Source organism: Oncorhynchus mykiss, chromosome 4 (genome assembly GCF_057628025.1).
Source record: "Oncorhynchus mykiss isolate SJ-2025 chromosome 4, ASM5762802v1, whole genome shotgun sequence".
Classification (NCBI taxonomy): Eukaryota; Metazoa; Chordata; class Actinopteri; order Salmoniformes; family Salmonidae; genus Oncorhynchus; species Oncorhynchus mykiss.
Genome location: NC_143025.1, coordinates 53,857,132 through 53,873,060, shown reverse-complemented (window position 1 = coordinate 53,873,060; position 15,929 = coordinate 53,857,132). Strand labels below are relative to the sequence as shown.

The window sequence follows — 15,929 nt, the reverse complement described above, 5'->3', positions numbered from 1 at the left end:
CCCCCAATTCCTCCCATGCTGGGAATACTCCCCCCCCCCCCCCAACACCTCTCATACTGGGAAGAACCCCCCCAACTCCTCTCATACCGGGAAGAACCCCCCCCCCCATGCCTTAAGGGCATGTTTCATTTCAAATGTAGTGCCCGGATGGAGAAAATCCAGTAAGCGTTTTATAGTTACATTGTTAGGGTAAGTTAACCTAAAGTGGACACACTCCAATCAGTTTCTGAGACAATTGCCCGTAATCGATTATACACACATACAATTCAGCATATTTTCATATATTCACAGAATCCATATAAAATGTAAGAAATTCTTAGGTACTCACAACAACCATGCACCCCCCCCGCCTCAACAGTTCTCTATCCTCCCAGAATCCACGGCAAAATCAAGCCTCCCAGAAACTATAGACCTTCCGCTGCTTTCTAAAATATCATCCCGCTCTCAATACCACCCCGTGATATCCTATGATGGGCAGTGAAGGAACCCCAAGATAAAGTTATATCAAAGGTTATTATCCAAATGTCAATCATCTGATTAAGCATAGATCTCTGTGAGGAACTATAGATCTCTAGGAGGAACACAACTGTCATATCACAGTCACACAATGCTATTCCCAAACATACCTAGTCAATTAGTTGTTTTTCAACAATATTTTAACCTGCAGAAATATTTCCACATTTCTTTGTGGTCTCCCTGAGATCCCAATTTAGAGGGATCTCTCGTGCACCATTTACCCAGGTTGTTAGGAGCGGTCACCAAGTGAAGATTCACATCCCTGTCGCCAAATGTGGTGGTTAATTTCTTAAATATCAAATGAGGAGAGACAAACTTATCACACAAGTCAGAGTTATTCTTAAACTAAATCTTTAATCACTTAATAATGGAGCAGGTCAAGACAACACACAAATATAAAGTGAATCAATTGAGTCCTCTACGATAATGATGGCTGGTCGACGAATCACCCCCAGATGAGCCACGATACAAAGGTCTTTTACAGCCAAGATACACCCCTTTCAACCTACATGACGAACAACAGATGTATAGAACGGGTCACAAGATTAAGATTTGTATGAAAGATACTTATTATTCTCAGCAGACAATATCTGCTGTAAAAACAGTATTCTTTGTGTAGAGACCAGGGTCTGGCCCTGAGGTTGTCTCTCCCTGGTACCAAATAGAACAGAAACATTAACTCATGCTCTGGAATGCGGTCTCTTTAGGTGTTATCACCCAAAAGATATTGTACATCTCCGGTCAGTGTTTTCTCCTAGAGGCCCATCCTTAGTAGAACACACAGACACAATAGTTATAAGAACCCTCTATTCTGTTGCATAAAACAACCATTTGAGGCAATAAAAGTATTATAACATAATCTTGCAGTTTTGCACTCAGTGTCCACGGAAAGTTGACTAGTAACAACAACTGGGACCTAAAAGACACCCACCATGAGACCCACTAAATCTGCCCAAGAGGAAAACAAAAGAAAAACCCACAAACTAAGAAACAAACCAAAACGGTAGTGCAACTAAAGTTGTTGACTCGCCACATCTATCAAGACAACTGGAGCACAGGGCCAGACACTCTTATTAAATAGAACCTGGAACAGCTCAGGTGAAACACCTTCCCACTAATGAGATGGACAAGCCTGCACAGGTGTAACACATACTGCCTAACGAGGTGACACCAATCAGTGCGTCCTACGAGCTAACGAGCTAATGAGATATATGTGCTAAAATCCAAACCTCAAAACATAAATGGAAAAACCAAAGACTGTAACACCGTAAGAGAATGCTTACAACCAACAGAAAACAACTTCCATTTCACATTATAATCAACTACAATGCTTCAACTTCACCAATATAAACATGGTGTCACCTGACTGTCAATATTTAAAAACAAGAAAAAAAAATGTTTTCCCCATTAGCTTCTAGAACTCTCGTCTTCCTAAAACTCACTAGCTTCTAGAACTCTCGTCCCCTTGGAACGAGCCCAAACATAACTCATCTCCAATACGGAAAAGCAAAATAAATTGTGATCCATGGCAACTCACTGGCTAAATGCAGAACATACAATTTTTTGACTGCCCACCCTTGAGACAATCAGCAACCAAGTTGTCCTTACCACGGACATGTCTGATTTCAAGAGGAAACTCCTGCAATATCTGTAGTTACTTTCCACCTCACTGCGGAGCTTCTCTCTCTTTTCAGGGTTCACTCGAAAGTCATGTTGTTGGATCGGGGCCCAGTCCCCAATGTCATGCTCTTTTACATTTGGGTTGGCACATCTGAGAATGAACCCTGATATTCTAAAAGCAGGGCAACAATGTCAATATAATTTGTCCCCAAAAATTGTCAGTTGGTTGCATAAATAATCATGATTACTAAATATTACATGAATTGTAAATATAAAATATCAACACCAAATGTACACCCCTTTGTTCATATGTATTGGCAATAATTCACTTAGGATATGCCCCCCCCCCCCTCACCTAAAATGACATACCAAAATGTAACTGTCTGAAGCTCAGGCCCTAAAGCAAGGATATGCATATTCGTGGTACTATTTGAAAGGAAATACTTTGAAAGTTGTGGAAATGTGAAAGGAATGTAGGAGAATATAACAGAAAAGATCTGGTTAAAGATAATACAAAGAAACAAACAACCGTTTTTTGTAAAAAAAATTGTACCATCATCTTTGAAATGCAAGAGAAAGGCCATAATGTATTATTCCAGCCCAGGTGCAATTTGGATTTTGTCCACTAGATGGCAGCAGTGTGTGTGCAACGTTTTAGACTGATCCAATGAACCATTGCATCTCTGTAAAAATGTATCAAGACTGCTAAAATGTGCCTAATATGTTTGTTAATATGTTTTCATGTTCAAAATTATGCACTCTCCTCAAACAATAGCATGGCATTCTTTCACAGTAATCGCTACTGTAAATTGGACATTGCTGTTAGATTAACAATAATTTAAGCTTTCTGCCAATATCAGATTATATCCATGTCCTGGGAAATGTTCTTGTAACTTACAACCAACCGTATGCTAATTGCATTAGCCTACGTTAGCTCAACCGTCCCATGGTTTGGTGCAGCATGGAATAATAAAAACATGTATTTTTTGTCAGGCTGGATGTTTGAAATATGAGTAGGTGATTTGAGACATGCTTCTTCAGTAGTGGCAGGTAGCCTAGTGGTTAGAGCGTTGGGCCAGATCACGAAAGGTTGCTGGATCTGAATCCCGGAGCGGACAATGTAAAAATCTGTCGTTCTGAGCAAGGCAGGTAACTTGCCGTGGACGTTGATTAAGGCAACCCCCCGCACCTCTCTGATTCAGAGGGGTTGGGTTAAATGCGAAGGATGCATTCAGTTGAACAACTAACTTCCCTGAAGACAATTAGCGTCAAATTTTGTCAAGAAATACTGGAGTGATGTAAGATTGTTAATAAAATGGACTATTGGCCAATTTATTATTCTGCGTCCATGTGTATAGGCTGCAAGTACGTTGAAATTAAGTTGTTTTAAAGTCATTGACAAAAATCACATAATTTCAACTAAAACCTAACGCATATTGGTCAACAACATTTTGCTATTTTGGTGGGATAGCCCCAATGTCAAAACACAGTTTTAACGTGTCCAAATCAATAACCAATATGCAGAAACAGGTTGTGATATATTGAAAACATAACATGTACAATATAAACAAACATCTGCCACAATAATCATATTACTTGTATTTTTTAAACAAGCACCTTATAAACTGCACAAGCACCAGAAACACTGTTGTTTTGACGAGTAGCAATAAATCCCTGATTTCGATTAGGGGGGAAATCAGGTTGTACGTGCTGTTGAAACTAACACAGCTAAAAAAACAAATGGAAATGGGAGATATCTGTTACCTCACTGGTTAGAGGACAACCTGCAGAAGACAGTCAGCTACATTTTGGAGAAATGGAACACTTATTTGTCATCACTCATCAAACTAACAGCTCAAAAACCACACAGAATCTGGGAATAATGTGTACATCACTGGTTAGAAGACAACTTGTAGAAAACAGCTAGCTACATATTGATTCAAGTGGGTCGCCAACACGGTAAGTGCAACACAACTCTTTTTTTGTTAGTCACTTTTTGTTAGACCACATAAATAGTACTCTTCCATTTCAGAGCCTGGATTTTTCCCGAGGCTAATATCCATATCACGCTGAAATCAATTGAACAGGGGGCAAACGTTTAGGGTTCTACATTGTGACTTCATTAAAATACTCCTACTACAATGTTAAAACATTCTACATTTTGAGATTTTATTTAATTGATATCGTGAAACAACTCTTTCATGTATGTTTTTTCTGATGTTTGATCAGAGATCTTTTGCTAGAGTATCTCTTGTCACATTGATCACAGCTATAAGGTTTCTCTCCTGTGTGTGTTCTCTGGTGTATAGTCAGACTGCTAGAAGTAACAAAACTCTTCCCACATTGATCACAGCTATAAGGTTTCACTCCTGTGTGTGTTCTCTGGTGTGATATCAGGCTGAATGACTGACTAAAAGTCTTCCCACATTGTTTACAGTTATACGGTTTCTCTCCTGTGTGTGTTCTCTGGTGTTTAGTCAGACTGCTAGAAGTAACAAAACTCTTCCCACATTGATCACATCTATAAGGTTTCTCTCCTGTGTGTGTTCTCTGGTGTGATTCTAAACATCCTGAAGAAACAAAACTCTTTCCACAGTCAGAGCAGCTAAAAAGTTTCTCTCCTGTGTGTGTTCTCTGGTGTTTAGTTAGACTGCTACATGTAAGATATCTCTTCCCACATTGATCACAGCTATAAGGTTTCTCTCCTGTGTGGATTCTTTGATGAATTGTAATGCCTGCTGAGGAGGTGAATCTCTTCCCACAGTCAGAGCAGCAGTGAGATTTTTTCCCTGTGGGTCTCTGCTGGTGCTTCTTGAGGAGTTCAGATCTGGAGAGACCTTTCTCTGCCTCGTCAGCATCATGAGGTTGTTGAGGCTCCCCAGAGGATCCAAGATAGTCACGCCTCTTTCCTGTGTGAACAGAGTCAGGCAGATGGTTAAAGGCCCACAACAGCGGAAATCCATAGTAAAATGTGATGCCAAAAGCGTAGCCATGTTGTACAACAATTGACATCTGTAATGAATGTTAAAATTATTTGACAATTGTCTTAAGACAGTCAAGTGAGAAAGTTCTAGTTTGTCTTGTTTTCACATTAGTAGTAACATCGATGATTGTAGGCCAGAAATAAGTTATTCAAGTTGTTGAAATCCTAAGCACTGTGCCAGACGACTTTTGGTCTCCAATATCGGCCCCTTTCTGTGTTTGCTAAAATTGCAGCACGAGGGCGATGCGCACACAATTTGATTGCAGAAACACCTCCCTCCTGATGAGGAAACCGCTAGTTATGGATGTAGTATATCTGCCTGGAGCAAAAATGGTGAGCGAAGATTTTAGATTTTCACAATGTATTCTGAATATTACAGCGCACTATCAGCGCAAGATCAGGAGTGCTACTCAAGGAAACTCACATTAAGCTCTGTGTCTATTCACTAATTCACTCATGAGGTTTTAAGTCCCCTGATCTGGAAAATCTCTTTTCACATTGGAAGCGGTGGTATGGCTTTTCTCCTGTGTGTATCCTCTCATGGCGTTTTAGGTTCCCTAACCAGCAAACTCTTTTCACAATGGGAGCAGTGGTGTTGTCTCGCTGGTTTGGGTGTCTCTGGGTCTGGTTTCCCTGAAGGACTCTTCCTGCTGTCATAGTGAGAGTCTGGTCTCTCTCCTGCCAAAGACAAACAGTATCTAGTTCAAAAGAGACCTGAATTAAACCTCCACATGATAAAACTCTCTTCCTATGAGGTGTAATCTAGACTATATCCCTCAATAAAAGAGCAGAACTGGTCATCACAGAAAATAAAAATAAAATTTTAAAAATGTTTAAAAAAAAGTTTGGACATGTAAGAGTATAGCTTCCGTCCCCTCGCTCGAACCAGGGACCCTCTGCACACATCAGCAACATTCACCCATGAAGCATCGTTACTCATCGCTCCTTGCTCTTTCAGAGCAAGGGGAACCACTACTTCAAGGTCTCAGAGCAAGTGACTTCACCGATTGAAACCCTTTTAGCACGCACCACCGCAAACTAGCTAGCCATATCACATCGGTTACACTCACCCCCCTTTTGACCTCCTCCTTTTCCGCAGCAACCAGTGATCCGGGTCAACAGCATCAATATAACAGTATAGCGAGTGAAGTCACCGATTGAAACGCTATTAGCGCGCACCACCGCTAACTAGCTAGCCATTTCACATCAGTTACAGACATACCTGCTCATTCAAGGGTTTGTGCCCCACTGTACACATGGTTAGCAGATGTTAATGCGAGTGTAGCGAAATGCTTCAGAATGCTGTGGTAGCCAGACAGGTGTGTGCTTTTCCAAATCATGTCCAATCAACTGAATTTACCACAGGTGGACTCCAATCAAGTTGTAGAAACATTTCAAGGATGATTAATGGAAACAGGATGCACCTGGACTCAATTCCGAGTCTCATAGCAAAGGGTCTGAATACTTATGTAAATAAGGTATTCGATTTTTCTTTATAATAAAATGTGATTTTTTTTTCTAAAAACCTCTTTTCCCTTTGTCATTATGGGGTATTGTGATGTCATTATGGGGTATTGTGTGTAGAATAAGGCTGTAATGTAACAAAATGTGAAAAGACTTTAGTGACATAAATAAGGGGTTAAAAACATGTTTTTATTCTCTCTCAGATAGAGGACAGACACTTCAGAACAAACTTCCTTTAGATTTTTTGGGGGAAACAATGTTACTATGGTTACTGTTGTTCCATGTTGTGAATGTTATCTAATGTGTTACTATGGGTTACAGCAGTATGGACTAATAATTGTGTCTTACAATTCAAAACCAGAAAGACAAATTATCCTTGGAGGGTGTTTCTACAGGACTATACTGGGGAAGCCCTTCATGTTGGAGGGTGTTTCTACAGTACTATACTGGGGAAGCCCTTCATGTTGGAGGGTGTTTCTACAGTACTACACTTTTTCTAAAGAGACTCACTTATATCTTCACCACAAACCCCTCCCCTTCTTCTTGTCTCAACATTTTAAATTATACTCAAGAGACATTATCTTCACACCAATTTGAGATGCTTGTCACTGACAGCCGCAACTCAGTAATCAACGAGGCCTATTGCCACACACACTACCCAAATAGGCATAAGCCTACAAGCTTGTGATTTGAAACCATACACAGCTATTTTTTTAAAGAAGCTAATGATCCCTGATTCCTCTGTGGCAACGTCACGCTTTCTGGTAAAGGATTTTCTTTCTTTCTGTATAGACAGGAGTTATTATATAATTTGGGCAAATTTATCTCAATTTATTTACCTGTTGGACCCACCACTATGCCATTTCTCTCCTGTTCTATTGGACCCATCACCCTGTCATTTCTCCACTGTTCTATTGGAGACCCACCACTATGTCATTTCTCTCCTGTTCTATTGGACCCACCACTGTGTCATTTCTCTCCTGTTCTATTGGAGACCCACCACTATGCCATTTCTCTCCTGTTTTATTGGTTTTCATATCAACTTTATTTCGTTGTCCAGAAGCCAAAGGCACAATCCTAGTTGGTGCAGCTTTAGACTCCCCCTCTTTTTAAGTTCCTAAAAGAGATTTTCATCTGTCAGATATTAACCTTAATCAGGTGGACTGTATAGAACGGTGTGTTCATCTCTGTCAGATATGAACCTCTACCAGGTGGACTGTATAGAACGGTGTGTTCATGTCTGTGGATTACAATGGATGACAATAATAAGAAGTATACCCAAAGAAAGGGGAGGCGGGAGCTAGAGAATCCGCAGTGGCGCTTTGTGGACAACGACTCCCCTTGTTTGGGCGGAGAGACATCTTGTTATTATATCCATAATCTTTGGTGTAGCCAAGCCAACCCAACTCTTACATGGCACTATTGGGGAGCACGGTGTGCCGTAAAACATCACTACACGCCGTGCCCCCCAGTCTGCGGTCAGCAGATAGACCCTCCTTAAATATATATGTTAAGTCACTTTTTAGAAACAAAACGGAAAAAACAAGGGGCAGCTTGCTCTCTGCGCCGTCTGATTCTAGACATATCGGTCCTCATCCTAGGGCCCTTCATTGAAGAGGTATTGACGAGCCAACTCCGAATATCCAAAGTTAAATGCAGATTTAAGGCGGTACTTACTGGTGTTAATCAGATATCCTATCTCCTCTTCTTCATCTTTCAATGTGACAGTAATCTCCCCTTCCTTCTTCACTCCAAAAACTGCATCCTCCTCTTCTTTTACTGTAACAACCTCCTCTTTGACTCTGAACGAGTCTTTCTCTTCTTCTTTCACTGTAACAGCCTCACCCTCCACTTGTTTTTGTATTTTGACATCCTCTTCCTCCTCTTTCACGACAACGTTCAGCCACAGACCCTCTTCCTCCGTCCAGCAGACTTCCTCTTCTTTAACAGGAGGGGAGAAGTTTAGGGAGCTCATGTTCGGAGATGTTAGTTAGCTAGCTAGCTAGCTAGCTATCATTAGTGACCATGCTAGTGCTAACTTACACAGCCAGCTACTATAGCTGACTAATAAAAAAATACGTAATATTAAATTAAATAGGTTAACAAGTAGATACGATAGAAGTGTGTCTAAAACATATTAGCTAATATACGCCGAAAGCGTATAAACAGCTGGAATCTTTCGGCTATGTTGGCTAGCAAGCTACCGAGGTGGTTGACGAGCTGTTTATGAAGAACCATCCCCTAGATTATACGTCACGCTAGCAGCGTCGCATGAAAGACGCATATCGCCGTCTGCTGACTGGAGTGGGAAACGCAGTTGAGGATCATATTTTATTTTCAAACAAAGATTATTTTAAATGAGCTTAATTCAATAATACCATTATATTGAGACATACAAAGACAGGAATGTGTTGATTGATTAGTGCGAATAAAACATGTTTACCACAGCATATTTAAGGCAGTTTTATTAAGTCAAATTAGCAGCTAGCTACTGTAGATCTATTCTAATCCTACAAGGTGTAACAATACCTCATACAGATGTATATAATGAACAGACTAGGTCTATACTGCTCCGACATGGTGTAACAATACATCATGTAGATGTATATAATGAACAGACTAGTCATCTAGCGGGCTTGTTAAATTAGCATTAGCCTAGCTAGCTAACATCTCCGACCATGAGCTCACTAAGTTACTCTCCTCCTGCTAAAGAAGATGATGTCTGTTGGACGGAGAAAAGAGGGAATGTGGCTGAACGTTCTCGAGAAAGAGGAAGAGGTGGATGTCACAATACAAAAACAAGTAGAGGGTGAGGCTGTTATAGTGAAAGAAGAAGAGAAATACGTTTCAGTTAAACAAGAGGAAGACGCGTTCAGAGTGAAAGAGGAGGATGTTACTGTTAAAGAAGAGAAAAAGGAGGAGGGGGAGATGAGTCACATTGGAAGAAGACGAGGATGAAACTGGATATCTGGGCTCGGTTTCCCAATGGCATGTTAAGGCATCCAATGGTTCTAACGATAAACGGGCCCTGATTAACACTAGTAAGTACTGTCTTAAAAACAGAGGCACAAACTCTGCCGTTTTTGAACTGATGTGTGGTGTTACAGGGGAAATATGCAATAGCTACATCCATATTTAGACTTTTTCAAATTAGTTATTTATAGCCATTGATTCTTGAAGAATATAACATGCCTCATGAGCTTAGTTCAACTCTTTACCCCATCAGAACCCCAAATAGGCTTTTTTTACTCCAATGTTTAGAAACAATTTAAATGATAAACAAACACTGTAAACACTCAACATGGTTAAAACTATGTTGAAATCATAGATGGTCAGTCCTTGCATCCGTAGGTACGTCTATGAATTTGAGAGTAGTTACATTTATCCAGCCCCATCATCATCTTATTACCAAAACAGTGGTGGAATGACAGCTTTGTTATTGTATGAACTGCAGATTGGTTGATAGATGTGCGGCTATTTTATAGGGGTAAACTAGGATTTAAATAGCAAAAAATTGTCAGCCCTGAGACTTGGTTGAGGAATGGGGACTGGAGAAATGTAACCACTCTCAAATTTATAGAGAAAGCTATTGTAGCAACCTTAACTCAAAACCTAGCGACCTCGTTAAGAAGTTCAGACATCTTGGCGTAACAGTTATAAGGTGTTGGCTTGACAGTTGCTGGACCCAGGTTTCAGTCCAGCTCAGGGCTACCCCTTGAATTGCCTTCACTATAAATACAAGGGCTGGCCATCCATAAGGTCAAAATGATCATTTTAACCAGGTTTTGAGGCTATACAGTGTTTTTTTTTTTTTTACAAACAGTGGTGTTATACATGCATATGTTTTGGTTTCTGGTGGGGTGAAACATTTGAGGCATATAAAAGTTATATTCTTCTCAAGAATCAATGGGTATGAAGTAATTGGGTCTTTCTATAACTGCCAGTGTAGATTTCCTGTGGGGGTAAAATTGTTAGAGCTGTTTATAAGTCATTAGCAGTGTTCGAATATTCATACTAACCGTACTATTTGTGACGGGAATTGAGTATATAGTATGCTTATTGGTCATAGTATGATGTAGGTCGTGTGCCATAAGTTCCCGGGTGTCGTACTAAATTCGCCGCAATATGACGTATTTTAGGGCCCACAATGCAATTCTTCCATAAATGGGCGTAGCTTCACATAGTTTTCAGATTTCAAGAAAATTACGGAAAATATGCGGCTGAGGTCCAACGAGAGCCTATACAAATTCATCGCTTTAATTATGACAAATGTTAAGAAAAGGTTGAGCAATGTAATAAAGTAATAACTTTTCAAATAAGTTACCTTACACGCTATTTTGGCTAACAATTTGTTAGCATGTTATTACAGCATTATGTACCGGTATGTTAACTAGCTACCTAACGTTAGTTGGCTACTTAAACATCAAACTTGCCAGTATATTAACTATATTCTATCTAACTAACTACCCAACGTTTATTGACTTGATTATTCCCGTCATTCTTAGCTAAATGGTATAGTCGTTGTGCGTTCTCAATGGACATTCGGGTGCTTTCATAAATTCGCTCTGGCTAACCACTCCGATTTCAGAGTACTCGTCTGAGTACCAGAGAGCAGAATAATGAATTTACTAGCTCAACACCCGTTGAATATGTCCAGGTGTCAGTAAACGTAGGCAAAAAGGAGCAAATAAATGTTTTCCAGCAGTACAGTTACAGTTACCAACGCTCTGGCTAACATGAAAACTGCCTAACCAGCTCTGCTAGGGCAAGTAAAATGGTCAGAGTCTCGATTGTGTCTGGAAGTAGTAGCAAGCTAATGTAACAGTTGTTAAAGTACTATGTGAATTTCACCAGGTTCATATATCAACATGTTGTGTTGATTTGTTATTCATGCCTGCATCCTGGAAGAAGGGGAGTGTGTACTTACGTTTTGCCCGGCGTGCTCGTGCTCAAATCATGTTGATGCACTGAGAGAGGTAGGCAAGCTTTTTCTGTCTTCAGAAAGGTTTGATTCTTTTAAGTACAAAGTCATACACACAGTGTTTTGTTCATGAATAATGATGTATATTTAGAGGTTACTCATAAGTGGATGGTATTGTTAAGATGCACTTGTAATTGTACTTTTTAGGGTGATATCAACATTCTGAATTCAACATGTGGTTAATAGCTAGCTAAGGTATTAGCAGGCTATTGTATGTGTGAACGATGGCTAGCTCCTCGAATGATCCCAGTGCCTCCTATTGTGCATCTGTTGTAGAAAGAGGCGACGATTCTCAGAACAGATGTGCTCTACAAATGTTTTATTTCCTTTTGGATGCAGGTATGTGGTTTTATCAATGTAAAATATGTTATGTATAATAAGGAGAGAGTGTATTAATTTTTGTATTCCAAAATCATTTTGATGCACTGAGAGAGAAAGAGGCGACGATTCTCAGAACAGATGTGCTCTACAAATGTTTTATTGCCTTTTGGATGCAGATGCAGAGAGCCAGTTCTGCTTGATTAAAACTACCTGATCTCCAAAGTCCACGTTCATAGTCTCTATCAACCACACACAACGCAGAGTTACAGCGGTGCAGTATAGCACCGGCTACACTAAGGTCAGAACGGTCAAATCAACCTAACTCCTCGGCCGAAGCGGCCAGTGGCTCCGAGAGAGAAACGGGATGAATTTACAAACAGACAATCTGACAACGGTCTGAATTTATGAAGCACTCTGGTATTCAAGATTGAATTTAAAAACACACCCGAAGTCGTAAAATGTCCAATTAGTAATGTGTTATGCTAACTAGCTCGCAAGAGGTTGCATAGCAACAGCATAAACTTCAGGCAGACCGGAGAAGAGCGCTCAACTGAAAGGATACGGTTCGGTTACAGTATACTACAATTAACTAATAGCATGTAGTATATACTCATTAAGTATATAGTTACAGTATACTAGGTCAATGAAATCCGTGCCTGGTTGGAAGTCCCGCATTCCACAGGTGATGAGCGTCAGGCTCAGAATCATTCCTTCAATTATCCCGCTCTTCACCTCGGTGTGAACAGGAACAATTCATACTACTAAAACAAACAATTGGAACATGGGACTGTCTTAAGTTGCTCCAACTAAATTGACCCTTGGTGGTAGAGCGTGATCACCCCCTGGACTTTGTGTGGTTCTCATAGTTTCCTAATCACAAACAATATCCTGGCTTTAACAATGAGTAAGATGGCTAAAAATGAGACCTAGACAATGAAAGTTAAGACCTACGTAAAGTTGGATTTATATTCACACATTCAGACATTGGCCAATATAATTACATTTGTAAAAATCAATAACTAATTCATTGATTGTCACAAATATTAAACTAGGTATGATTTATTATATAAATGTCTAGCATACTTTTACAACCTGTTTTGAATAAAAATTCCAGTTTTTATTTTATAGAAATACATAATCTATAAAATGCCATTTAAAAGCGGTATAAATCAATAACTAATTCACCATTTGTTACAGAAAATTAATAATTAAAAGTTAATTTGTGGAATTTCTTTCCTTAATGCGTTTGAGCCAATCAGTTGTCTTGTGACAAGGTAGGGATTTCTCACTTTCTAGTAGGCTTATATTGAAGATATGGCAAATAGGAGTGGCAATGTCGTCTGCTATTATCCTCAGTAATTTTCCATCCAAGTTGTCAGACCGCGGTGGCCTGAAAAAGAAATGGAGAACCTCACACTCTAGGAGCTCAGATGCAATCATTTAATAACCTGATACCAATGTTTTCACAGACAAGCTGTCTTCATCAGGGTATAATGACAAACACTGCGTGTAACTGGTTTGTGTCAAAGGACACACACATGTGTCTGTAATCATGTCCGATTGTGGCCTGATATCATTGGTTCATTTACAGATATAAGTAGAACGTGTAAAAACATAAATGGATAGCATACGGTCATAGATACAATTTGGCTACATAGACCTACAAACATTTACAATGAATAGCAATATTACAATAATGGCTATGTTGAGACCGACGGGAGCAGGGCTCTTTAAATGAAAGATCCAGGCAACCTCTCGTTTTAACAATAAATTGTCGAGGTTACCCCCTCTCCTAGGGAGGGTGATGTGTTCGATGCCGATATAAATGTAGGGACGAAATCAAGGGGTTCGCTTCCAAAACGTTCTAAGATAAATAACTGCCTTAGTGGTGCATGTGATAACACCTTTGATTGGGATCCGTTTCCCTGTTTGGGGGTGTTTTTGGAGGATCTATATTTGTAAGTGCCATTGCATTGAGCACAGCCATTACACTTGTAGTTTCCATCCGGGAGAGGCGCAAATAGACGTTGTATTTTGGGGTGGTATATGAGAGTTTACCAATCGATCTCTGAGATTTCTTCCCCGTGAGAATACATTACCGATACTGTCATCGTATCTTATGTGCCAATGTTTGTGAACGATTCCCTTCATTTGTTCACAGCACTTTGAGTAGCGGGTAGTTTTTGCGAAACTGTGCTTGAAAGAGAATTTATTGATTTTTGTACCCCCTCTCCTCTGTCGAAATCATTTGCAAATTATTTTGATTCAAGTGTGAGACTCTCCTTTAGTGTTTGTTATTAGGTCTATGTTATTGTTAGGGGAAGTTATGGGTCCTACAGTAGGTCTATGTTATTGTTAGGATCTTCCAGTAGTTATCGATGTTACTACTAATGTGAAAACAAGACAAAATATTACTTTTGTTGCTCAATTGACAATTAAGACAATTGTAAAATAATTTAACAGGCGTCAATTGTTGTACAACTTCATGGGTACGCTCTGGGCATCACCTTTTACCTCAAATAAACAGTGGATTTCTGCTGTTGTGGGACTTTAACCGTCTGACTTTGTCGTTCACACAGGAGAGAGATGTGACTTTCTTGGGTCCTCAGGGGAGTCTCAACAACATCATGATGCTGAAGAGGCAGAGAAGAGTCTCTCCAGATCAGAACACCCCAAGAAACACCAGCAGAGACCCACAGGAAAGAACTCTCACTGCTGCTCTGACTGTGAGAAGAACTGCAAATCTAAATCAGAACTTAAAATCCACCAGAGAATCCACACAGGAGAAAAACCGTAACACTGCTCTCATTATGGAATGAATTTCTCTAGATCATATTCATTGAAAACACACCTGCTAATTCACACAGGAGAGAAATCTTATAGCTGTACTCAATGTGGGTAGAGTTTTACTACATCTTCCAATCTGACTAAACATCAAAACACACACAACAGAGAAACCTTATAGCTGTGATCAATGTAGGAAGAGTTATGTTACATCTGGCTATCTGACTGTACACCAGAGAACACACACAGGAGAGAAATAATTTAACTGTACTCAATGTGGGAAGAGTTACTACATCTAGCTCTCTGAAGGTACACACGAGAACACACACAGGAGAGAAATCGTATAGTTGTACTCAATGTGGGAAGAGTTTTATTTAGGCAAGCTGCCTGAAAGTACACCTAAGAACGCACACAGGAGAGAAATCTTAACACTGCTCTGACTGCGAAAAGAGTTTTGTTGGCTTAAGTGATTTAAAGATCACCAGAGAACACACACAGTAGAGTTCCCATATAGCTGTGACAAGAGATACTTTGATGAAAGATCTCTGATCAAACATCAGAAAATACATAGATGAAGGATTTGTTTTAATAATGTCAAATCCAATTTATTTATATAGCCCTTCGTACATCAGTTGATATCTCAAAGTGCTGTACAGAAACCCAGCCTAAAACCCCAAACAGCAAGCAATGCAGTTGTAGAAGCACGGTGGCTAGGCCAACCCAGACAGGATCACCATATAGGTTAATAATGTCACAATGTCTGTAGTGGCTTCCTTTCGTCCTTACCATAGCCACTGCCCAAGCCTGAAGCGGGGTTGTTATGTACGCATACAGTCCACACTCAAGGTTTCTAAACGGCCAAACATTCAATGACATCCAGGGATATGGTGCAACAATTTTTTTTATTCTTCTTATATCTAACAAATAAATGATTCTCCAATCAACTTAAAGCATAGAATACTTTATATGGAAAACACATATTATGAACTATCTGTATGTCTGTATGGTCAAAAAACTATACCGCTCCCGCATCTAGCAAGGACTCCCTCCCCCGAAGGCCCAACTTCCTGCCTTTATCCTAACACACTTACCACAATACAATGAATAGGCAAGAGGGGGGGCCAAAAACGGAGTTACACTAACAAATTAATATATCTCAAATCAGGTAAATATAAATCATAAAGGTACGTACCTAATATTTCATCATGTACATTAATATTTAATATATTTACACAAATATACATGGAGCTCCGTATGTTC

The 15,929-nt window shown here is 39.8% G+C and overlaps 1 protein-coding gene and 1 long non-coding RNA gene across 3 annotated transcripts; one reads left to right on the top strand and one right to left on the bottom strand.

Moving 5' to 3' along the window:
- Nucleotides 1–850: 850 nt before the first annotated feature.
- On the bottom strand, nt 851–9,493 carry LOC110521943 (uncharacterized). Of its 2 annotated transcripts, XM_036975497.2 has the most exons (3): nt 8,261–9,493; nt 5,544–5,797; nt 3,656–5,045 (listed from the first exon to the last, which is right to left on the bottom strand). In XM_036975497.2, exons 1-2 carry the CDS (start codon nt 8,556–8,558, stop codon nt 5,658–5,660), a joined length of 438 nt encoding a protein of 145 aa, XP_036831392.2. In that variant the 5' UTR covers nt 8,559–9,493; the 3' UTR covers nt 3,656–5,045; nt 5,544–5,657. The 2 variants fall into 2 exon arrangements, with proteins under 2 accessions (XP_021455594.3, XP_036831392.2); XM_021599919.3 differs by lacking the exon at nt 5,544–5,797 and having other exon boundaries at nt 851–5,045; nt 8,261–9,307.
- Nucleotides 9,494–11,435: 1,942 nt separating this feature from the next.
- On the top strand, nt 11,436–15,613 carry LOC118964425 (uncharacterized). Its single transcript, XR_005051453.2, has 3 exons — nt 11,436–11,559; nt 11,841–11,903; nt 14,465–15,613. It is a non-coding gene; the product is annotated as an uncharacterized LOC118964425 (long non-coding RNA).
- The last annotated feature ends 316 nt before the right edge of the window (nt 15,614–15,929 follow it).

Excerpts from the sequence above, each read along its gene's own strand:
- LOC110521943 (XM_021599919.3), bottom strand. The coding sequence starts at position 8,558 with ATGAGCTCCCTAAACTTCTCCCCTCCTGTTAAAGAAGAGGAAGTCTGC. Across the intron at positions 5,046-8,260 it reads AGGATATCTGATTAACACCA|GAAAGAGGCGTGACTATCTT; the intron begins GTAAGTACCGCC and ends CTGTTCACACAG.